General features: G+C 44.7%; 1 protein-coding gene across 1 annotated transcript in view; it reads right to left on the bottom strand.

Moving 5' to 3' along the window:
• Nucleotides 1-25,645, bottom strand: part of PPME1 (protein phosphatase methylesterase 1) — a 252,908-nt gene that overhangs the window by 195,246 nt on the left and 32,017 nt on the right. Inside the window, exons 5-7 of the mRNA XM_085623336.1 lie at nt 11,799-11,850; nt 3,598-3,752; nt 880-970 (exon numbers count right to left, since the gene is read on the bottom strand). Coding sequence (XP_085479462.1) covers nt 880-970; nt 3,598-3,752; nt 11,799-11,850 — 298 coding nt within the window. The remainder of the gene's footprint in view (nt 1-879; nt 971-3,597; nt 3,753-11,798; nt 11,851-25,645) is intronic.

Raw genomic sequence — 25,645 nt, 5'->3', positions numbered from 1 at the left:
AGTAGCATGCTACTCGCCAAAAAAGTGCTTCAAAACCCCATCAGGGGTAGCAAGCGATTATATATATATATATATATATATATATATATATATAAATACAAACCTCTTTCCCTCTTCTATCCCACCACCTACCCTTCTCTACCAAATAATTGAATAACATATCCACCACTCAAATTACGTCATATTTCAATATACTAATTTTCAATACTAATACACCTATCAGGGGTAACAGGTGCCATATGAATGCAAAACTTTCTTCCCCTTCTATCCCTCCGCTATTCTTCTCACTTCAAATAACTGACAAATATCCACAACTCAAATTACTTTCATATTTCACCATACTAATTCACCACTAATCCTTTATGGGTTTCCCCGAGTAGCGTGCTTCAACACCCCATCAGGGGTAACACGCGCTATATAAATACAAATCTTTTTTTTCCCTCTATCCTTCTGCTATCCTTCCGAATCCAAATAACTGACTAACCTATCCACCATTTAAAATGTACTTGCATGTTTCACTATACTAATTCAACACTAATCCTCTATGGGTCCCGGAGTAGCATGCTACTCGCCGAAAAAGCGCTGACGCCTGGTCAGGGGTAGTAAGCGCTATATAAATGCACTTACAATACAATACGCTTCTGGTTCATCAACACAGTTCACAAAGAAGCACCAAGAAATGGAAAACAGCACAAAGTTGTTAGAAATATGAACGCCTAACTACTTGTAGGGTGGCCACATACCCTCTACCTTTGCTCAATCATGATCCAGACAACAAATATACCTCAAGCTAAGAAGAACAGAGCTGCAAATTAACTGTCATTGGAAAAAATTGGTTTCCTTCTTACCCCTCTCTCAAACAATGGGTGCATGAATTACCTCCATTCTATGGCATTCTCCAGGGATTTAAATGTTTTAGGTCGACTGCGTAAGAAATTTTGCATGCTATTCAGAGCATCCATCGCTGTACCTAAAAATATTGTAAAAAGAAAAATTATTAATCTCCTGCCAAATCCAGTACAAAAGCCAGGAAGAAGTAAAATATGGGGTTTTAATAAAACACAAATAGGTGTTAAATGGTGGGAAATGTAAGAGAAACCCCAGTTAAACCATTCATTAGAGTGATTTTACTTTGTTGAGGGTATTTGAGATTATGAATTCATGGTCCACAGTGGAGGTACAATAGACAACTTAGCATACAGGATGAATGACCAGCATCTGGGGTTGCCAAATGTCATCAGTTTATGTAGTACTGGGGTGAAGACAAAAGGACAAAGGGTGGATTTTTAGATGTTTACTGAAGGGAGAAGTTGAGAGCGGGTGCAGGCAATAAACCTACAGTTTAGGTGAACAGGGGGGAGAAGGCCTGGTTTTGTATCTGTTTTTTTCCTCATCACAGTAAAAGCTAAAAACTCAAAAATGTGTGCAATGTTTATAAGCTGTGCAACTGGCGGCCAAAAGACTTTTGGCCAAAAGACAAGTTAGTGAATTAATTTAGGTCTCTATATTAGGGTTTCGGCATTACAGGTTAGGTCTCATAGTATCTTGAGCAGACATGATCTCATACACCGATCACCTTGATGGGCCAGAGCCGGCAGATACAAATGCTGCAGTAAATGTTAGAGAGTTTGTCAGAATTAAATCGCAAATCCTGTTGTACCATGCACTGGAAAGAAACATTCAACGAGAGAAGGAGGATGTCCAAACAATTATTAAACGCTATCCAGTGACTAACTCCTAAAAAAAATTTTTTATATATATATATATATATATTTTTTTTTTAATTGGACGTATATTTGCTATTTTGTAATTTCATTGATTTTGATCTTCGTGGTGCTCTTGTTGCATCTCATCCTGTGAGTTATCTGAAGAAATTGGTAGGCGACCAACGGGTTTTGGTCATACTACTGGTAAACGACCACAAGAGGGCATAGTGTCAAGACAGAGTACTAGTTAGAAGATGCTATATTTGACACAGTATGGTAATTGTTTCAAGACTAGCAGAGAAGTGATGTGGTGCTGGATAGTTGATGATGTATGACCTTTTCACATTTGGCACGTATTTTAGGGAGGGTGAGTGCTTAGGTATAATGACAAACAATAGAAGAATGTGGTCAGTCTTTATCTGAAAGATGGTGGCAATGCATGGAAGCAGGCCTGTGACTTAGCTTCAAGTTAATTGTACTTGTGCGATTTATGTATTTGTTGTTCTCAGAATTATTAACTTCATTATTTTAATTAAGCTGTTAAGTATTAGTTACAGGTCTCTCACTATGGTAAGTTATACGTTTGTAAAAACCTGTAAAATATCCTTAATAACAGATTTAGGAGAAAAGACAACACACACACTGGGCTAAACAAGAAATGGCTTGTAGATAGGAGCTGAATAATCTCAAGAAGCAGTTATTTCACATCCCACTTCTCAATGACAAGTATATCATCTATCCTTCAAAGCAGTTTCTAATCATGTGTCAAGGAAGGTTACATCCCAAGGAGCAGATGCTGGTCTAGTAGCCAAGTTATCTGACCATTCTGGAGGACACGTTTTTTGTGCAGACATTCAGAATTGAACCAAACTGATTAGTCTCTCACAAGCTTTAACTATGCGTAATCTAAATGGGTTTTGTACAAATGCTTAAACTCCACTCAATATTGAACTGCCCGCCCCTTAACTCTCCTCAGGGTCAGTGCCACTTTGCCCCCGACTTAGATTCATGACATGGGCCTCTGTTGTCCTGTAACAGTTCTGGAGAGTGAACAATTGAAATCGGCTCAAATTGTAATCCGGATCAATGGTCAAATGACAATTAACTAGTTTAGATAAGGAAAACAATTAACATAACTAGAACAGATATAGAAGGGAAATAAGGAAAAACGTTCCGACAATTCCCAAGATATCTGGAATAGCAGGGATTATCCCTTTTTAAAATAAAGGAAAGAAAACTTCAAATTAATGGGATCATTCAGCAAAAAGGGAAAAACGGGTCCTCCTACCCAACCTTACATTATCAACAATCATTAGCAATTCACTAGATGCCCCCTTTAAAACAAAAAACAAAAATCAGTCTGGGACAATCTTCTTCCTTTTCTAGGAGGAGGTGAGGAGAACAGCAATAAAAACCAACACCAAGATTGGACAGAAAAGCAGCAGTGAAGTTCTGTAGGATACACACAAGGAGAAGTGATAAATAGGGAAAGGGTGGGACACTGGAGCGTTCCCACACCCACTGAAGTCAAAGAAAGAAAATTGCAGCGGGATGGGGAAAAGAAAGAGGGAAATGGGTATTGGGATATACCAGAGAGATGGCAAAGAGGGATACAAAGGACTGCATTTCCAGGAGATTGTGTGTTGCATTTTCAACTATGTTGTTGAGATTTCCCTTCCTTACAAATTAAGACAATCTGTAAAAAGACCCGTATTAAACACACATTTAAATTAAGGGGAAAAGGGCAAAAAAACAGTATGCATTATACAATACCCCCCTACACACAAACACACAGTCTTTAAAATCATTTACCCAATTTAGCATTTATAAAAAGGTACACTAGAATGATGAAAAGAACACAGGTTTTTCAAAGACAGATATCATACCATACCTTCTACTACATCAATCATGCAGAGTCCCAGCAAACTTGATAGTAGGTTAGCTGCCGCTGTGTGGACAGCAATTGCCCCACCCATGCTGTGACCAATTAGCATAATTGGGGGCGCAATATCGCCGTAAAGTGCTTCCACAACATTTTGAATATCCCTAGCAAAAGGAAAACAAATCTTCATTATTAGAGGAAAAATAGGCTCCATAAAACAAACAGGACTATTGCTAACTATTGTGCATACTGACATGATGTATGAGACTGTGGAAGGGTAAGTAGCTCTTTTTCTGAACGGTAGGCAGAATCAATCGCATAAACAGACATCTTTTACAGTTGTCACGCTCACCCAAGATGAAAAAACTGAAATAAGAATACATTTCCTCCACTAACTGGTTCATCAAAAATGCAGTCTATTAACCATCAAATATTCTTTCCAACTAGGAGTGGATTCTTTGATGAGAGCAAGAGGGGCAATCTCTAAAGCTGCTAAAATCCTGCCATCTTATTTGATGCTGAAAGAGGGTTGGTACTGGCAGGTAGGTGATACTGTAATTTCCCCTAGACTGTACCCATCTGGAATTCAAGGATTCTGTAATGCTAAAACCAAGAGTTCCAGCGCCTGAATACCTTCATAGGTGACAAGAAGCATCATACAAACCTACTAAATGCGAGCTCCAAGAAATCAGGCTGCCTCACTGCACAGCCACCAAAAGGAGTTTAATTTAAAATATGGTGCTGGTATTTACAAGGAGAACGCAATTAGGTTTGCTTCTTCAGTGCTCACTGAAACGGCGGCAAAATATTGTGGTTTAAAAGGACTATCCTGGCATATGCACAGAGGTTGAGGTATTTCAGACAGTTCTCAATGATGCTAATTTTCTAACCAGGAGTGATCACAAAGCTTTGAAAACTTTACTAACGACGGAATGTTAAGTGCATTTGGATGCAGAGCAAGGGTGTTAAATAAGTAGCAAGAGTTTAGCTACACAGGTGAATGTGTACACACAACCAAGGAGGCTGCAGTTATCTTAACCATGGTAACTGTTTGGATGAAAAACGGCCGGGACCACTTAGTTGCAATGATTTAGGGTAGAGTACCTAGAAAAGTTCCAGAGGACATTTAGAGAAGGATAGTGTTAGAAATGTGGGTCTCTAGTTGGCAGGTTGTTACCCTGTCCAAGTAGGGACCCCTACTTGTCAGGGTAAGGGGATTTACACTTCTAAAATAACCCCTGCCGCCCCCTTGGTAGCTTGGCATGAGCAGTCAGGCTTATCTCAAAGGCAGTGCGTAAAGCATTTCCACACAACACACAGTAATACAATGAAAACACTACAAAAGGACACCACTTTTAGAAAAAAAAAATCGATAATATTTATCGGTGTCAAACAAGACCAAAACAATTAAAATCCAACATACAGTTACCAAGATACGAATAATACAAAAATAGACTTTAAATACAGTTCCCTGAAGTTAATAGCTCCGTCCGGGGATGTCACGGCGTCATGAACATATAAATCTATGATTCAGGCCGGCTGCAGCATCGCAGACCAGTTAAGGTGCGGGGAGGCCCGCAAAAAGTACCTTTAGAATTGCAGGGCATCGGGGACATTGCGATGAGCTCCGAAGACCCGTAGGCAGGCATCGGTGCAGGAGTCATCAGACCCTTCAAGTCACACGTGTTGCAGGTCGAACTCTGTCAGGTTGAAGTCAGGAGCACCAGCAGGTGCCGAGGCTGCGGTGTGAAGTGGAGCGGTGCAGTGTGCGTTGCCCTCAGGTCGTGGTGCAGGCAGCAGCTCGGTGACTGTCATCCAGCGGCATCGGTGAGACCAGGGCTGTGGTTCGAAATGGGGCAGTGCTCGTCGCGGTGCTGGCAGGTCATGGTGCAAGAAGCATCGTCATCGTTGCTGAAACGCTGTCGTCGGTAGACCCAAGGCTGCGGTCTGAGACAGCAGCAATGCAGTGTGCGGGGCACACAGGTCGCGGTTGACGATCTGGAGTAGATAGTGCTGGTGTCGGTGGGCCAAGACTGCGGTGTGGGACGGGGCAGTGCGTTGTGCAACTTACGAGCGGTGCCCCCCAAACCACGGTGCAGGCAGCGGCATCAATGTCAACTTGCAGCAGTGAGACCAAGGCGGTGGTGTGGAGCGAGGTGGTGGGGATTGTGGCGCCTACAAGTCCTTGTGCAAGCAGAGGCTCGGTGGTGGAGTTGGCAAAGACCAGCGTTGCGGTGCAAAGTGCGGCAGTACTCTGCGGTGATTTCAGGTTACGGAGCTGGCAGTGGCGTTGGGTCGCTTTTTCCCCTCTTTGGCAGCTTAAACACACAGTTCCAGATGCAGGTACCCAGAGGAAGGCAAAGTCTTGCTGTTCATGAGACTTCTTGAACAGGGGGCAAGCTCTACCTCAAGCCCTTGGAGATACTCAGGAAAAGAAGTTGTATAAAGTCCAGTCCTTTGACTAGCCAAGACAGGAGCAGCCACTGCTGGCCAACACAGCAAAACACATAGAAAAGTGGAAGCCTCTCCTCACAGCGTTTTAAGCTCTTCTTCTTGGCAGGTTCCTTAATCCCAACGAGTTCTAAAGTTCTGGGGTCAGGGCCCCAATATTTATACCACTTTTCCCTTTGAAGTTTTAGGCAGAAAGTATCTGAGTTCCGGAGAAACCAGTTCTGTCCTTTCTAGTCCAGCTTCACAACAGGAGGTGGACACAGCATTGTGCAGAGCAGACACAGCCTATTCAGATGCTGGTGAAAACTCCCCCTGTCACTCTAAATGTAGAAAGTCTATTCAGCCTGGCTAGGAGTCACCCAGGAAATGCAGGAAACACCTCAACCCCCCCTTGCAACTGTCTAGTGTGAATGCACATCCCCAGCTGCTGTCACTCCAAAACCAGACGGTAAATACATTAACAGGCAGAGGCACACAAGATGGTTAAGAAAAGGCCAGCTTTCTAAAATTGGCCTTTTCAAACACATAATTTAAAAATAACCTTTACTAAAAAGGTGTGTTATTAAATTCTGAGTTGAGAGCGCCTTAACTCCATTTCTCTATATTGTCCCAATTGAAAGTCACACATGTAAAATGTTACAGTGCAGTTCCAATGATAGCCTATGAGACAGACAGCCTTTCAACAGTAATTTTAAAAAAAACGAAACACTCAGTATTTCACTATCAGGACATGTAAAACACACCAGTACATGTCCCATTTTTCACATACACTGCACCCCGTCCATGGGTGTACGTTAGGATTACCTGAGAGGTGCCTTACATGTAAGAAAAGGGAAGGTTAGGACCTAGAAAGTGGGTGCACTTGCCAGGTCGACATTGCAGTAAAAATGGTGCACAGACACTGCAGGGGCAGGTCTGAGACACCTTTGAAAGGCTGCTTGTGTGGGTGGCACAATCAGTGCTGCAGGCCCACGAGTAACATTTGATTTACAAGCACTGGGCACACACAGTGACATAGGGACTTACTAGTAACTCAAATATACCAGTCATGGAAACCCAATAATTACATAATTTACAATAGGAGCACTTGCACTTTAGCATTGAATAGCGGTAAAAAAAAAAAAAGTACAGCGAGATACTAAACCAGCAAAAACAAAGTCCAGAACAGAAAGTCAGAGGGCAAAAAGACTGTGGAAACACACCAAAAGATGCCAGGTCTAACAGATAGCATTTTGGAAAGAGTGAGAAGAAATATACATGGGTTCTGCCAGATAAAATAGTGCAGGAGTTATCACTGTATTAGGAAGTAAGAAATGCATTATCTGGAGATAATGAATCCTTTTGGAGACCTGCAGAGGTAGTGCCAATAAGGAAGTCAAGCCAGCAAGTAGCAAAGCTTTAACATGATGGTCACATGTGTAGGAGTACAACTAAAAGTGAAGTGAAAGATCTGTTAAAGAATTGCTGTGCTGGATAGCTTCTCCTTAGGCAAGGATTTTTCACACGTTGTCCTTGCAATAAATAAACACCCTTCCACCAGTTTATGTATAAATGGGTTATTCTCAAATAACTTCTTAATACAAGGTACAAGACCGAGGTGTTTCTTTCCGCTCCACTATGTTTACTCGCTATTGAACCCCTTCTAAGATCTAGGAGGGAAAACATTAATACACATGCATTCTAATCAAATTGGTCACATACAAAACAGTGGCATAAGCAGATTACCTCCTCATTTTCAGAGAGGAAGCAAGGGAAGCTATCCCTGCAATGCAATGGTTTCTGTGGATACTCTCTAAACAAGGACAACATCAAATTGGCCCTAATAAATTGTGTCACCCCAGTAATTAATTTGAAACAAATTCTGTGGTATTTGGGTAGGTAGTCTAGTTGTTTGTATAAGGTTGTAAAAGTTTTTATTAAAATGTTTATCTTGGATATTTTGTGGCGCATCTTCTATCTAATCAGGGAGCATTCTTAAAGTTTCTTTTTTCAGTACTGGATGCTACAATTTGGTGAGGACTAAAACACCCTGGTGTGGGTCTGTAATAGAAGCCCTAACATCAGCTGTGTTTAATTACACTCAAGGTATTTATTTCACTGCTCCCTTAAAACCTTCCAGGTTTGTTCTTCTGAGCTAACTGCTTATTGGTTAGAGACATGCCACCTCCAAGTGGTCTGCCTTATTTTAATTTTTTTGTCACAAGTTTAGGTGGGGTCAGGGAGTTTCACTCTGACCATGCCAGCCTAAGGCAAGATACGGAGTCAGAGGACAAGTGTTGTGATACAGTGGCCGCATGGGAGGGATTGACACTTCCCTTAACCAAGGGTTGTGAGCGTGAGTTTTAAAGGTATGCTTTTTGGTGGAAGGATTCCACAAATCGGACCAGACAATGCAAAATATGTTCATCCATTTGGAAATCTCAAGCCAGAAAGGACCTTCAAACAGGGGGGTTTAAAGAGCCATTAAATGTCTTTCTAACCACAAAGAGTGATTCTATCTTTAAATTTCTTGTTTCCCATAGAGGGCAATCAGTCAGCTTTGATGTACATGACTGAACCTCAATACCTGAACAGGCTATGTGTAAAAGAAAGGACAAAGCACTGGCTAACCTGTGCATGAGTGGCTTTAGTTTCCCTTTCAACTCCCAGTGACAATATGTTGACTATTTCCTACTGCAATGATGTATAGTGGAATGGTTCCAAAATGCCTGAATAATCTCCAGGTTCCATTGAGACAGACTAAGAGGACCAGGTACATAGCGTCAGGAAATAACCAGTGTAGCACAGCTAAATATGACAAGACTGAAGCAATAGTTCATTTTCTATGAAGCTGTAAAACATTGCTTTGATATTTTGGAAGTAGACAGACCTTATCAGTGGGAGACCATAAAAGCATCACTCAGTAGGTCAAGAGTTATTCCCCAAATATACACAAAGTGTTATGACGAAAGACACTAGAACTGTGAGAAAGAAAACTGGCTCCTAAAAACAGCAGAGGCTGGGAAAATCTCATCCAGGCTCGAGTAAAATAATGAACTTGTAGACTGAAAACTATCAGCTTCAGAGCACGGAGGAAGGAATGGAGGAGTCCTGAAGGTGAGCGTTCCTTCCTTCCGGGGAGGGAATCAACATTTCCCACCACTGCACTGCGTGTCTAACACAGCCAAGTTGATTATGTACTAGGGAACCAGTCCCAACATTTTCAGAGCTTTAAAATATCCACAAACTAACACCAGTTTAATGATACAGGTCTGTTGGGAGAAAGAGTTTAGGAGATCGGAAGAATGAATGCAGGAAAGAGGCAAGGTCAATCATGAGTAAAACATCAACTAACCTTTCAAACGTCCCCTCAAAACAAGGCAGTGTGGTGCAATACCAAACCTGTCATTGGTGTTACAGAGACCATAAATGTCATTGATTGGAAAAGCTTCTACCAAGCATGAGATCCAGAAGTGGTCCTCAGCAACGTAAACATGAGATGAGACTGCTCTGGAGAAACGAAGATCTCTAGCTACAGGTGAGTTAAAGGGAAAAGAGACCGGCGAGGACTAGACTATGCAGCAAAACTCTTGCACAACCAGTGCAGTTACACATGTGGAAATAAAGCCAGGGCCTTGATTTATGGCGCAACTGCTCTCCTGGTACAGAATAGATTCCACTTTTTTCCGGAAATGTTGGAATCATTTGGATGAGGAGCTTCACAAGTATCAGATGGTGCAGTAGCACTAGGCTTGTACTGTGTCGGTCTGGTAAAAGCAAAGAAAAGCTGACAATGCAGAGAAGTGGAAGATGCTGAACCACCCTGGACTGAGCTGAGCAGAATCTAGTACAGAGGGTTTAGAAGGTAGGTCCAGAACTGGAAGCTGAAGAAAAAGAAAGGAAAAGGCCTGTGACAATGAATGGTTGTAGCTAGGGTGGATGAATATGCGTACAAACTTCAAAGCTGTGAGACATCCATTCCCAGGGTTGACTTCTTTATAAAGGATTCAAACAGGGCCGGACATTGACATCACACAGAAAGGTGAAGATGATAAAGAGAATAAGAAAAGGTAATAGGACTTCCTTTCTTAGGCCTCCTGTCCAAAGAACCACAAACAAGGCTTCCCTGCCTCAAACCGTGGCACATATGGCTGAACATCAATACTGCCTCAGAGGTGGTAGGGAGTAAGCACAACTACTGTCCTCCCCTCCAGTGAGCAAGAAAAGCTCCTTTGAAACATTCAGAGCAAGGTACGGTCACAGCACTGGTCAAGGCATGGGAATCTAAACAACCGCCAGCCATAACAGGAGCCAAAATTTATAAGGAGAAAGGCTGAACTACAATTTCCAGAAAGGAAAGTGTCATTGGATACAAAATAAAAAAATAAAAATCAATCTTGGTTGAAGGTACCCCACAACACCTGGGTCGTCTCAGAAGGGCCAGCAGGATTGGTTCAGAGCCTATGGCATGTGAGCGTTACCACTGGTAGTATGACAGAATGACGAATAGTTGGTCACATGACAAGACCTAATGGAAAAGGCCACAGAGAGGTTAGTCACATGACAGATTTGCTTGAGAAAAGCTGGAACAGATTCGGTCATGTCACTGAAAGAATAGTAGTGCTGGGCATAGTCAGTCACATGTTAGTGCAGTCATAGTCAGTCACATGTCATGATATACTCTGAAAGGCTGACTGGGCTAGGGCTGAATCAGTCATTTATCCTTCTTGCATCTTAAAAGGGGCAAAAGAGTTGGTGTGCTGTCTGTCACGTCCCAAGAACCCCCATATCGCAGATTGATTCCACACCTCATACTGATTCACATGATGAACATAAAGTTATGGTCGCTCAATATAATGCTACTCGTTTTATCAACCTTGGAAGAATAGAACGTTGAGTGAACCACCTTGATATGAACTCCTGGTCATATGATCTCACCCACCTGCCTGCTGTAAATTGATCAGGTCCACTGAGCCCCCCGTTGCAAGTATAATGCAATCGTTTTGGCAAAATAAAAGGTCTGTAACCTAAACTATTTTACTCCTTCAGGGAAACAAGATTGAGCAGAGAACTGGTGGATCGAGAAACGTTATGTTACCCGACTTGTAAGTCATGTGGCAATTAGTTCATATATTCAGGACCTCCTGATGTTGACACATGCTGATAACACGTCTGATACAGTTAGCAGATCATGCAACATGTTCCACAGACGGTATGAAACCAGGATTAAAATGGCACTAACAAATCAAAAAGTGTCACAATGAGGTCAGTGAGAGACCTCTCAAGCTGTTTTTTGTAAACATAATTTAACAAAAAGTAAATTTCCATTTTTAGAAGTAGGAATTAATTTCCACCACCCTCACATGTACATCATTGAAAAGGATAGTGTTATGAAATCTGTTAGTCCACATGCACAGTCAAGATAAATGACAGTTAAGACAAATTAATGCACATTTTTTCTACTAAACTGGAACCAGAGCAGACAGGAGCATCAATGTTATATGTAAATGCAAAGAGGAGTAATCAAATCCGCAATATATAAAAAGGATAGCCATGATAAAAGTAAAACTTGAAAGTGCTACGGCGACAGAGAACCTGTCAAGGTCCCTTGGCTGCTTCTCACGGAGCTGCTCCGCCGGCTTGAGGTTTAGTGGCTAAAGTATCTCAGCTGCACTAAAAACACTTGGCTTTGCAGCTTTTCGACTAGTGTACCCTGGGCTAGTAAAGTGCTTCTCAGTACAAAGATCAACAATTTCAGGGCACGGCAGGAAGACGCATACTTGGACATGGTCTCCGCAGACAGGTCGCCGGGATCCCGCACTTTTGTTTCACCTGCGATAGAAAAAACAAACACTATTGAAAATAATCATAATACTCAGAGTATATATCCACTTGTCTATTAAGATCCAGCCCCAAAATGATTATGGTAAGGATTATGACAATTTTACAAACAATCCACTCAAGAAGAAAATACTGAGATGCAATATATTCCTGCTAACTTTTCTGCCTGGGTACCCTATCACTTGATACTCTGTCTGTGATAATCAAAGCATAAGCAGTACATTTCTATCCTCAGGGTGTTTCCAAGTCTAGGATCATACTTTTAATTAAACCATTCAAATACCGCCGGGCAACTGGTTGGCCTCAACAGCAAACAATTATCTCCAATTAAGCTGTGGGTAAGCGGTTCAAATAGCAGGTGTTACCATCACCCAGTCTAATATTTAATTTCTTAGAAATATGAATTGCTGAGTGGGCTATATGAGGATTCAAACCCATCACCTGCATTTCACATGGAGTTGCCAAAAATGAGTATTTAACACACTACAGCCAAGCGGTCTTGCTTCCTCTTCACTTGTCTGCTCTTCCCAACATGTTTACCAAATCTGCGTTCAGCATGAGTCACAATGGCAGATGCCTCTACAACCATATGGGATGCTTCAAGAAGATGCCTAAAATTTCAGCTGGAGTTTATAACACACTTACACTGATTTCTCAACCTAAAGCAAGTTACAGATTTATTGTGAATGCATCGTTAACACTCTCGATCTTGTTTAATCTCCTGAAATTTTTAACATGTCAAGAAAATAAGTCCCACACTAGACAATGCAACACATTCAAAATTAAGAGGAAAGAAGGGGAGGCTGGAGGTCCTTGCACTGAAAACAAGATAGAAGAAATATGAAGTTGCAGCTTTCAAACATATGCTTTAAACTGCAAAATGAATCTCAGGATTGACTGAGATCAGATGTACAGAGACTGTTTAATGGAACCCACACTTCTTCAGTTGCTGAGCAAAGTTCATATAACAGGATCCAACTTGGGAATTACCACAGGACTTAACAGCAATTGAAGTGTTATCTTTCTCAAGATTATGCTATTGGTGTTGTGTAATTTAGTAAGAGCAGTGCTCTAAATAAGACACTGGCCCAGCACGACTATTATGGTAGAATGGTCAAAACAGCAAAAGGTTCTCATAGAAATGGGACTAGTTCACAATTGTGATTATAGACCGAAAGAAACATAGAATTACCCCTAAACCACCTGTCATAGGCCAAAGGTGCTATGATCCTCCAAATTTGCTCCACTTGCCCCAGCTGGTCAGAGTGTCTTTAAACAAGGAAGTAATTTTACAGTACAACCTGCAAATTCCTTAATCGTAGGCCCTTGCTGCGAAACAGGCTTTATCTTAAAAACCAAACTCTATATTGGAAATCATTACCTTGTTCTATTGGAATCTTAACGGTCTCTCAGATGGGCTCAGCATTATGTTTCCTGAACAGGTTAGTTTATTCCTCTTCTTGAAACCATAACTTAAACCATGATCGAATTTCCCCGGCTAGGTCTGCACCAACTTCAATGTTCTATATTTCAGGACATCTGATCACAAGACTTGAACAGTTTTCCTGATTTAGCAGCCCTTGATTTATATACCCGTATATTTCTTAATCTACCCATGGCCTATTCACTTCTTTAGCTGATTGAGGACTGGAGATTTGGATTCCAAGAGCCAGGTTCACCATAGGTGAGCCCCACTAATGTGGCTTTGTATCACCCAGTATCAAAAAGCCATATGGTCATAGGATTGGCAGGCAAGTCCTTAAATGGGGCCAGTATACTGTAGTTGCAGAAGTGCTGATAATTTCAGCCATGTTTAATTACTTCAAAATTGTTGCCTTTGGTAATGAAAGGCAAGTACAGACCAATGAGTGTGTGGGGGATATGACAGCCTTAGGACTAATTTCTTCAGCACAGAGTATCGTGCTAAGTCAGTTACATTGATGTAATGCCCGGTTTGGCACTACATTTGTTATAATAAAGAACCTTGCCTTTATAAACCATAGGGCAAGATTACAAGAAGTTTAATAAAGCAGGTGGTGAATCTTGCAAAGTATATCTGAGAACAACCATTCTGACAACTGTCTGAACAATTAACCCAGCTGTAAGAGCAATACTTCCAATGTTGATAAGATAATGGGTTGCAGACCCCACTGTTTAAGACCCCCAGAAAGACCTCCCCACACAGTTGATGTAGTAATTAAAGTCAGGGAAAGATAGGTTTTTCGCCATTCAGAAACAAGTCTGTAGGGAAAGCAGCCTGATATGTGGATTCACGAGTCTTCGATGTGTGGGGAATATATACATGTGAATTTTCACTGGGTTCAGGCTCAATGCAGGTGAGTAATAACAAGCAGTCCACAATGCCTTTTGTGCTTCGTTCCCATGCCCACAAACATTGTTTTGGACACTTAGCCACAGGTGTGTGTGTGTGTGGGGGGGGGGGGGGGGGGGAGAGAGTGAATCGCCCATACCACCCAACATCACTCAATCTAATGAGGGGAGTCAGGTGGAAGAGACAGGTCTGTTAACCAAGAGAGGTGAAGAAGGCTCCTAGCAAGAGAAAGACTCTTACTTAGCTGTCACAATAGCAGAGGTTCATCATCATCCATCTACCTGCCCCCTGATTTGGACCAACCAGCAATGAAAAAGAAAATGGAGGATATGGGAATGAAAGATTGGTCACCCTGAGAGCTGGTTCTAAGAAGGACAACAATGCCAACCTGGAAGGTGTACAATCAGGTAATAATGACTTGATCATCAACTTAAATAGGTTACAGGGTGTCTCAGAAGTATATAGAAACCCTGACGATCAAACTATATCAGAAACAGGAATTGTTAATTAACAGTTGTGGAAGAATTATATGATAACCTATCTAAGACAATCATTTATACAACATTTGGACTTTCTGGAAGTTGAAAAACATGCCTAACGGTTAATAGGACAAGCCTTTCTTCACAACCATCTAGTGGGATTCTTGGGAAACATTACTCAGACACCAAACCTCCTGCCTCCAAATCATCCTTTAAACACCTGCAATTTAGAAATGTCTAGGAATGTGAGACAGGGGGGTTATTTGACTGTTTCATCCAGATGGCTATGAGAGAGAGGTGTGCTTGCTAAGTTAGATAAGGATCCTGATTCTACAATCTTTTCTCTCAGCAACTCCAACTTACACAGAACACCTGGAAAGGAAACAAGAATTCTCAATCGGTCTCTACCTCCACCCAGTTAGGTCAACCCACTATGAGATCCTGGAAAGCAAATAGGAACCCCCAAACTATCCCTCCCATTAGTAAGGACATCACCACAAATATTTTCTAACATCCACCAGTTTCTACACCTTTGGTAGCAATGCTTACTGGAGTTCTACCGCTGAGAGCAGGAGTAAAGAAAACTATGCTTCAACTTCAAAATAAAGTTGTCCATTGGTGTAACAGTCAAGTGGGAGGAGGACCTTACCTAGCCGCACATATTAACAGGGTCACAAGAACAGAATGGAGAGGGCACTAGGGAGAAAGAGTGGGAGTTATTATTTATTTTGATCAACCAGATGTTGCTGGTCGTCTTATGCAACAAATTTATGAGAATGACCCACGCAACTAGGGTTAATATACTTTTATTACTCGGGAATGGTAAGTGGCATTTGGGGAGATGCCTAAACCAGCAGGTCACATCCCTGCAGCTGTCAGATAGATTTGAGGCCCTTAGCTTACTTGATATTAATGACCGACTAATCATCCCCAACAACATTTTAGCACCTCTGCAAGATACAGAAATTCTTTTAACAACTCAACTATCTGACGGAGGGAATACAAACTCTCTCATTAAGCTTTTGTGCTGGAATATAGCTGGTCAGATCCAGCATGTTGCAACTTTATTAAAGATTATAACATCATTGGGTTTAAGGAAACGTGGTACACAGCCAAATGCTTCATATGGATGGTTATTTGTCTTTTTTGTCCTGCTACCCTCTCTGTGTCTGGCAGAGAGCGGGAAAGGATGGTAAGACTCATATCTTCATAAATCAAGTGTAAAATGTCCCAAATTGATATCAGAACCATTTATTTATCAGCGGTCAACTTAATTTAAAAAAAAGGTCCAAATATTTTATTGCTTAACTTTTACAACTCAAATTCCCAGGCAAAGGCCACGGGGCATTTACTGCCATTAAAGAACTTCATGGATGCCTATGCTGCTAAACATCACCAACCATGTATAGTAGTTTTAATGGGGGATTTTAACATACATCCCTGTTCGAACGCCTGTCATGTTAACACTATTGAGGATATGTGGTAGTATGATACTCTTCAACAGATGGAGCATCCTAGGCAAGGGGATTTTCTTAGCTCGATTTTGGCTGATCACAATTTGAGGTTTGCTAATTTGATTGTCAGGGGCATGGAAGATTTGGGAGTTACCCCCACATATATAGGTAGAGGCTCTGCAGCAGTTAGAGGATATTTTTATTTCTGCTTATCTAGCCAACTATGTGAAAAGCTTTAGAGTTACTGAGAATCGGCAAACTGACCCTAATTCTCTATATCCCAGCATGATGTGTGGGACAAGAAGAGGAAGTTCTGAACAAGGAGGGCCCAGGAAACCAGTTTTTTAAAAATCAACTGCACAAGGCCGCAGACTCAAGTGGATTATGTTGGTCATAGATACTTTTTTTATGATTTAGCTAGTGTTTGTGGACATGATATTGATATCTGTTTAGAGGCCACATCGCACCCAGAGATAACTGTTTATACCAAGGTCTGTAAATACATTACAGTATATCCGACTCGTCTAGTGGGCAAGCAAAGGGAAGTCAATAATAGATGGCTCGATCACAAACGTTAAGTGGCTCATCGAAAGTTGTTGAAAGCTCTAAAGAAAATCCCCAGACCCACATTTGAAGTCGTTAGTTGTCGGAAGTCAGCTATAAATCCAATTTAAAAAAAGAAGCCTAAGACCAACTTTTACATGCCAACACATTATCATGCAGCATGAGGTTTTGGGAAATAGTCAATCATTCCTATTTGCCGGAAATGTTAGAGGTGTAGTGAATTGTCATATTGCTCCAGATAGCTGGATAAACATGTTGAGAGAGTTTATGGCCGAGATTCCAACAAGTTAATTGTACTGTCTTTAAAAAGGGCAGAGGAAGGACATGTGATGCTGTATGCCCATCCCGCTTATTGACTCAGTTGTTAAGGTAATGGGATGGGTCATCCTTACTAGACGAACCACTTGGATGGAAGAGAATAACATACTGTCTGACTTTCAATAAGGCATTACAGCAGCCCAGGGTACCCTGGACCAGTGTCTAAATCTACAGGGGATAATTGGGAAATACACAGTTGCAAAGGGTGGGTCACTCAATATGGCAATTATGGATCTTACAAAGGATTTTGAGTGAGTTAACAGAAAGAAACTATGGTCGATCCTTCTTAACATGGGACTGGACAGAGACCGTTTATTTTTTACATGAATTATATAAAGATCTATTGCGATGCGATTTAGATGGAAGATGTACCACACGTTTAAAGTTCAGCAGGGTGTGAGACAAGGGTGTATTTTAGCTCCACTTCTCTTTACCCTGTATATCAACGACCTGGGTCCAACATTGCGTGCAGCATGCAAAGACATCCTACGGGTGGGAACCCATCTCATTCACTAATGGCCCTATTGTATGCCGACGATGCAGTGTCTTGCAGCAACTTCTCAAATACTTTGTTGCTTTTATGAATAGTTAGGATTTAAGCACCAACTATAACAAATCACATATACTGGTTATGGGACCTAGGGGCACTGGACAGAGAAGGTGCATTATTGATGGGACTGAGATCTCCAGGGTGAAGGCCTTTCCTTACCTTGGTATCTTTTTTGGCGAAAGAGTGCCATGGGCACCACCAGTGTCAGGTAAAAAAATCAATGGCTAGCGTGGTTACGTCTGTGTTTGACTTGGCCTCCAGACTAAAATCTATCAAGTCAAATAGATTTCATCGACAAGTTACGGCAGGGACATCGGCGGATACTAAATCGGGCCATACTGAAGGATTGCATGAATCTAGATAAGGGTGGTGGTATTCCACGGTTATGATACATTAAATCCTCATTCACAGAACTAGGACACCCAGAGCTATTTACGTCTCCTGATCAAATTATACACGCAGACTTTAAATGGGTTAAAACACACTACTTGGCCTTAGCTCAAGAAAAGAGAGCATTATGTAAGCAGTCTGTACATGACTGACTATGCTGCACTGAAATCATATGTACCAACTGAACTATACCTTACAGTGGTTACAAATCCCCGCCACCGTTTTTACTGACTAGATTTAGATTGCATTTATTGCATTGCCTGTTGGCAGAGCATCATGGTTGGAATAAAGTTGAAGATCTAACTGTAACGGTGATGAACCAAGACACCCTGCACTTTATAACATTCTGTAAGCACTTTAGAGTTCTGCGTCGAAGGTATACTTCACCCCTATTGAGAGATAAACAATTCACTAAAGGGAAACCTGCATTTTTTAAATTTCTTTTTAAACAAATGTTACCTAATAAATTGATATGCTTTATGGTAGCCTGTTTAACAGGGGATGTTAGACTTAGAGGAACTTTAGCTATTGAAATGTACTAACAACAGGGGCTGTGTGTGTGTTATTAGAAATGAAGTTAATTTCAGCTTATTTAATAACGAACGATGATCTTACAGCATTGTGTTTTAGCTACTGTGTTTAGATTTTATTTGGAGCTTATGATATTGTTTTATTTTAATTTATGATGAATGCAGTTTGATATCATTAATTTAGGATTGTTTACTTAGAAATATCTGTCTAAGCGTGGTTGTATTAAAACATTTCATTGGTGTCTTTTATGGTTTTAAGTAACCTGAATAAAGAAGAGTAAAGAAAGAACACTATGAAGTCAATGCGCTTCCATTTGGCTGCAAGTTGGTACCAGTGGGCACTTTACTATGCCATGAAGCAGTAAGAGTGTACCCATATCTCGATGACTGGTTAATCCAGATTCCATCATACATTTAGATCAGCCTCCTAAATCAGGAATCTTCTAAACTGTTTGAGCCTCATACTTGAAGCAAAAAAAGAAAGCATAGGAGAGGAGAGAATATCCATAGGAGTAGACATCTGTTATGTACCCATCACAAGACAAAGTTGAAAAATTAATTTAGTGGATGAGTGCGAAAATGTAGATCACAGTCCAGAAGTTCGTCTAGCTATTCAGTCTTCTAGCATTCCACATATACCACAGTGCAGGCTCAGAATTAAGATACCTCAAAGAAGGGCTGGACTTTTAGTGGAAACAAGGCCTGGCCAGGGTTTGGGTGGAAAGCCGATGAAACCATTTATGATGGATTGGGCCTTTACGTAACCAAACTGCGTCTTCATCTGACAACAGATACTTCAATGGAGGGCTGAGGAGCACATGTACAAGACCTGTCAGCAACCAGACTACGGTCTCCTTAGGAACAAAAATTGCATATAAACCTACAGTTCAGAGCGGTCAGGCTTACCTTAAAGCTGTTCCTGCCTCTAATAAAAAAAGGACATCAAGATTTGAACAGACAACATGGCAACTTTATATGCAATTCCGAAGCTGGACTGTATAGAGTACTTTCCTGTCAGTATAGCATTACCGATGCCAGCCCCCTATCACCACAATAGGATCACTCCCGTTTGTGATAGACAACAAGTGGAATTTAGATACCAACAAGCTACAACTTGTTTTTCGAAGGTGGGAAAAACCACTGTTAGATCTACTGGCAGTGTTGAAGAATGCCAAATGCCCAAGCAGATGGTGGTATTCAGGATTACAGACAGTAGCCTCTGAACACCTGGTTTGGGAAATTAACATATGTTTTACCTCCAATACAGCTCATCTCAAGGGCCCTTCAGGAAATGAAGGAGAGCCATGGACCAGATTAGTCGCCCCTGCTTGGGTCAGACAATTTTGAAATACACATTTTTAGGACTTCTCAATTTCGTCTCCAATATAATTCAAGACAGACCTCTTTGTTCTAGCGTGAAAAGAGGCAAATTCTCCATCACACCCATGCGTCCCTGCACCTGACTGCCCGGCTGCAGCAGACTTTGAATTTTGATTATTGAACATCCCCCCTAGCTACAGAAAGATCCTGCAAACAGCTGAGGCGCTTCCTCAGCGAAGTCTCTTTTTTTAAAGTGGAAGAGGTTTTGTATTTTGGTATCAAATTGCAATATTAATCCTCTCTCCAGAAGTCCTCATGGGATACTATCTTATCTGCTGAGCTTGGCAGTCAGGATTAAGATACTCCTATATTAGAGTGCACATGGCTGCCACTTTCAGGTATTTAAGACACTGTATGCACTGTCCTTGTTCTACAACAAGGTGGTGAAGGAATTAAAGCTAGTTCTGTTTTATACTTATGTCCTCTAGTGAAAAGCCTGCTGTGAGGCAGATAAACACATTACAAGGTCGACTAATCAGGGAAGCATTTGAACCAATACATAAAGCTTCCCAACAGGGGCTGTCATGGAAGACTGGTTTCTTTTAAGCCATAATTTCAGCATGGATATTTATAGAGATTGAAGCCATCTCAGTTAAACAACCTATATACACAACCTGATTAAAACAGAGTGGCACTGTCTACTAGTAAAGAATGTATTCCAGAGGTTTCAACTTTTTCATCTTAATGAGAACATCTACTTGCCAGCTTTCTTCCCTCAACCTTCAATAGCTGCTAAAAGAGCTCTACATTTACTAGACATCAAGAGATGTTTAAAGTTCTACATTGACAGGACAAAAGAATTCAAAAGACCGACCAATTATTTGTTTCATATGGCAACTCAAAAAAAGGCTGCCCTTTGTCAAACAGGGCATATTATGATGGATTACGTAAAGCATCTCATACTGACACGTCAAAGCTGGCCGACCTTTACGACTCAAGGTTGGAGCACATTCAACAAGAGACAGGTCTACAAAAGCTGCACTCTTTGCTGGGTTGCCCTTATTGGACATTCTCAAAGTGGCAACTTGGTCATGAACCCAGACCTTCGCCAAAGCACTACTCTCTAGTTGTTCAGCTGTCAGCTGAAATAGCAGAGGTGGGTAGGCTATGCAACCTTTTTCATGAAGCCTCATTTCTGCCTTTTCAAATAAGGTACTGTTTTGGTAATGCTAATTCAACCATGTGAATTAATGAAAGATCCAGTGCTTCATCCCCCTTGTCCCTCTTTATCCATCCCCCTGGTACCGCGCTCCACCATCCGCGACTTACCTCGCTCCCATTTCACACATCCAGCAATCACCCTCCACCCACCCCCAGTAATTTAAGCACAGCACACACCCCTGTCACTCATTCCCATCCTGGTTTTTCAGACCAGATGTCCATGTGGCTTGTATTAGTTCCTTATCCCGGTTGTACTCCAGTAGGTCTAGTGCCTAGGTCCTCCTTTCTCTTGGGTCTCACCTATCCAATTCTTACCAACCCAAAAACAAAATGACTAAGAATGCGGGGCATTTCTGTCCACCTTCATCCTGTACACTGACAATAGAGTGGGAGGGGGCACCGCTCAAGAAGGATGTGCTCTGCACCCTGCCATTCTGCAACTGATTTCAATGCGGAGTTTCAGTGGAAGCATTCCATCAGTGCTCTTCACATTTCCACTGAAACCCAAAAGTGAAACTAGCAACAGGAAAGTAGGGGCCAAGGCACATAAATTATAGGTTATGTCCCCCAACATCTATTCCTGCCAATTTGAAACCCCCCCTTCCCCCACCTCTAGTTTTAGGAACACACCTCTCTCTAATAGAATAATTCCAATTTCTATCGAAGCCCTGCTGCTTTTTCCCCGAAAATGTAATTTTCCCTAAATGAAACTACTTTTGTAAAATGTTTCAGAATGGAAGAACAGTTATCAGGCCAAGGAGAGAGCGTGCGGCCAAGATGGCTGTGCCTGCGTGAAGCTCCCGAGCAACGGAGCCGTTCTCCTCTGATTCTCCTGCCCGGGATGTGCCACGGGGCTGTCGAAGCTGCCTGCTCCTGCCCGTGAGGCCCCGGCGCTCCTGTGGGGCCCGAAGTGAAGGCGGGGGAGGCCTCTGCCTGCGTGCCGCCCCCTTGGGGACCTGCCTGGCAAGCGGTGCGGGGAGCGCTGGAGGCGGCGTCCGGCCGCGGGAATAACCCTGCGCCGCGGCTTGCCACGAGGCGGCTGGGCCGCGCGGCGAGGTGCAGACCGTCAGCGGGAGGACTGGGGACTCGCGAGGGACTCCCCTGCAGCGACGGTACACAGGGTGTCTGGTGATCGGCTGTGTCGTGCTGACGATAGTCTACGTCTTGACCCGGCCTGTCTCAGCACACCGAGCCTGCAGGAGCCTGCCGCGGTGGACGGCGGTGGCGGCCATGACGGCTGGAGGCGATGGAGGCGGACATGGAGCCTGCGGCACCCAGGAGACCGGTGAGTGACCTGGTGTGGCGGACCCCCCTCTGGCTGTGAGGCTGTGGACGGGCACCTGGTGAGCGCCTGGCTGCTGCCCCTTGGGGGTGAAGCGGATTGTTGTGGTGGCGGAGGCGACCCTGGCGGCCGTGCTGTAACCCTACAAACTGCACCGATCGGCCGGGATCAGAGTGAGGAGCCTGGGGAGCTGACCGCTTGCCTGCTGCTGGACGCGTTGGGGTGGCCGTTGCGGACTCGGCGGAGTGCGGCCTGGAGGACCTTGGTTACCGGCCGCCCACGGCTCGCGGCGCACCTCCCCCGCCGGCGGCGCTGCCCCGCGCCCTGACACCCCTGGCGTTGGCCCGACTCGTGGCAGTGGGACTGGGCCCCTTTGATATCGGCATCTGGAGGTGCCTGGAGCCCCGGTCGGCCTCGTGCACCACTGAGCCCTCTGAATGCCATTGGCGCAGCAACTGGCCATGGGGCGGCTTCGGAACAAGCAGGCCGAGACCAGGCTGAGGGCGGACGGCCCTGACGCGACGCCGGGGCGCTCTGCTGGGACTGTGGCACCGCCTGCGTCGACCCTGGATTGACAAAGTCACGGTTGACTTCACCTTGCTCCACGCCGACCATCGCAAGCTGGTGGACACCGTTGCCGGTCACAGTCAGGCGCTACAGGACGTGCAGCCGATAGAGCGCAATCACTCTGCCACCTTGCAGGACCTGATAGACCGCGTTAACACTCTCGAGGACCGTGCGGAGGATGCGGAGGCCCGCTCTCTGCGCCAGAACATACGAGTTGTGGGCCTGGTGGAGGGCGAGGAAGGGCGACGACCAGAGCAGTTTGTTGAAGATTGGTTGCGGGACATCCTGCCCCCAGGAGTGCTCTCCCCACAGTTCGTGGTGGAACGGGCACACACAGTACCGATGCGAAGACCTGTCCCTGGAGCCCGGCCGCGTCCTTTCCTGTTTCGCCTCCTCAACTACCGGGACCGGGACGTGATCCTCCGGGAAACAAGGAAAATGGGTGCCCTGACAATAGGGGGTGGCACAGTGATGCTGTTCCCGGACTACACTGCGACCGTTCAGAAGCGAAGGAGCAACTACCTGGAGGTGAAACGCCGGCTCCGTTAACTGCACATCCAATACTCGCTGCTGTTCCCCTCGCGCCTCAGGGTGGTCACGAAAGATGAGACACGTTTTTTCGACGCCCCGTCTGATGTCTGGGACTGGCTGGAGGAAACGGGCAAACATGGTGGCCCCCGGCCCGCAGACCCGGGGCCCGTGATGCGTAGGGAGAAAAGGCTGAGACGACGGAGGCAGAGGGGCCGACGTGGTGGGATGGGGCCGAGTCCCCCGGCGGCCCCGAGTCCGGAAAGGATGTGTGTGGAGCGGCTGGAGGCTCTTGAAGCGGTGGCCACTCTGGGGTCTGTGAGCAGCCAGGGGGACGTGGCAGCTCGCATACACAGTGACACTGAGACTGACCTGTCCTCCTCCCCGTCCATCATGATTCCGGAAGACCAGGTGTTGCCAGAGGTGACCCCCCAGACAGCCGACCTTCTGGGGTGAACTCTTGTTTGATTGCACTGTGTCCACTGCAGGTACCCTGAGGTGATGGGTGGGTTGCTGCGGACCACTCTTGGGGGAGGGGAGCTTTCTGCCTCTGTTGCCTCCTGGATTGTGGTTTTGTGGCTCTGTATGCTTCCATGACTGAGCAGGTTGGGGTGCTGCGGGGGTCACGGGGCTGGAGGGGCAGTGCGGGTCCCCTTACGCATGAGCCGGGGTTGAGGGTCCGGGCATGTTCTGGTCACAGGGGAGCGGGGTGGTGGCAATTTCCACACACACTCCTCTGGGGAGCGGTTGAGCGATTGGCAGCCCTACAGGCACACGAGGCTCTGACGGGGGTGACATGGGGCTCTTGCAGGCCAGGACCAACGGTATTGCTCTTTAGCCCCTCACTAACCCATCTTTGATCTGGTAGTTCACAGGCGATTGAGCCTTACATGTTTGGACGAATGCCCGTTCTGGGGTTCGCCCTTGCGGTTATGGAGTTCCTTTTGTTAATATTATCTTTACTTTTGCCTCTTTGCATTCTGCAGTGTTCTGCAGTTCTCTCACACATCATGTTCTTGCAGCAGGCGGTCTGGGTAACAGTACTCCTGGTCTCCCCTCCTTCCCCCGGCTGGCCCGCTTCGGCCTGTGGGCCTAGTGTTGTCCGCACTCTACACCGATGGCTGACACTGCAATAGTCACATGGAACATTAGAGGCATGCACACACCGGCCCGCCAATACTCTGTTTTTGCCTACCTACAGAGGCACAGGATAGGGGTGGCCCTTCTCCAAGAGACGCACATGACACGGCCAGAGTTGGACAGGCTGCGCGCCCGGTGGAGGGGGCAGCTTTTTTGGGACCACATATTCTGCGCATGCTCGGGGTACGTTGGTTTGGGTACGGGCGGGCACACCCTTCACATGCTCCGAAGTAGTGCTTGACCCTACTGGCCGATACACCTTGGTGCGGGGGAGGCTCAACGGACACTCTGTGCTCCTAGGATCCATCTACGCCCCGAACGTTGAACAGCAGTCGTTCCTTGACCCCGTATGTGGGTCTTCCCTGGTTGCTGGGTGGGGACTTTAACGCAGTGCTGGACACGAGCCTTGACAGATCCTACCCGCCACTCCGTAGCACACAGGCAGTCTCGAATGCGAGGAACCTTACTGATTGGCTGTCACGGTGGGCCCTTCATGACGTCTGGCGCACCTTACATCCCACTGACCGGCTCTATTCATATTATTCGGCGGTGCATGACCTTCACGTCCGCCTCGACAGGGTGGTGAGCTCTCCGTCGCTGGACCCTTTGATAATCCAGGCAGACTACCTGGGCCGGACTCACTCTGACCACAATCCTCTTAGGCTGCGTCTCTGCTGGGACCCGGGGAGACCCCCCATTCCCACATGGCGTTTGCAACCGGCTGCTCTTGAGGACGCGGAGTTTCGGGCTTCGCTCGGCACAGCGGTCGAACAGTTCTTTGACCTCAATGAGGGCACGGCGGGGAGCACGTTGACAGAGTGGGACGCGCACAAATCGACCATGCGGGGACACTGCCTGGGGGCGACGGGGAATATCCGTAAGCAGCTTACGTTACTACTCACCGCTCTGGAAACTCGGCTACTGGCATGCGAACGCCATGGCGAGGGTGGAGGGCGTGACTCGACCAGGCTGGCCCGGCTCCGGGCACGCCATGCTGAGCTGTTGGAGAGGCGTTGCCACAACTACGCTGCCCATTCGGCACGGGTCCACGCCACGTCGGATAGGGCGGGGCGGTTGCTGGCCTGGTTGATCAGGCAGGAATCGGGCTATG

The sequence above is a fragment of the Triturus cristatus genome, chromosome 8 (assembly GCF_964204655.1).
Source record: "Triturus cristatus chromosome 8, aTriCri1.1, whole genome shotgun sequence".
Taxonomy (NCBI): domain Eukaryota; kingdom Metazoa; phylum Chordata; class Amphibia; order Caudata; family Salamandridae; genus Triturus; species Triturus cristatus.
This window is presented reverse-complemented; position numbering and strand designations above follow the sequence as displayed.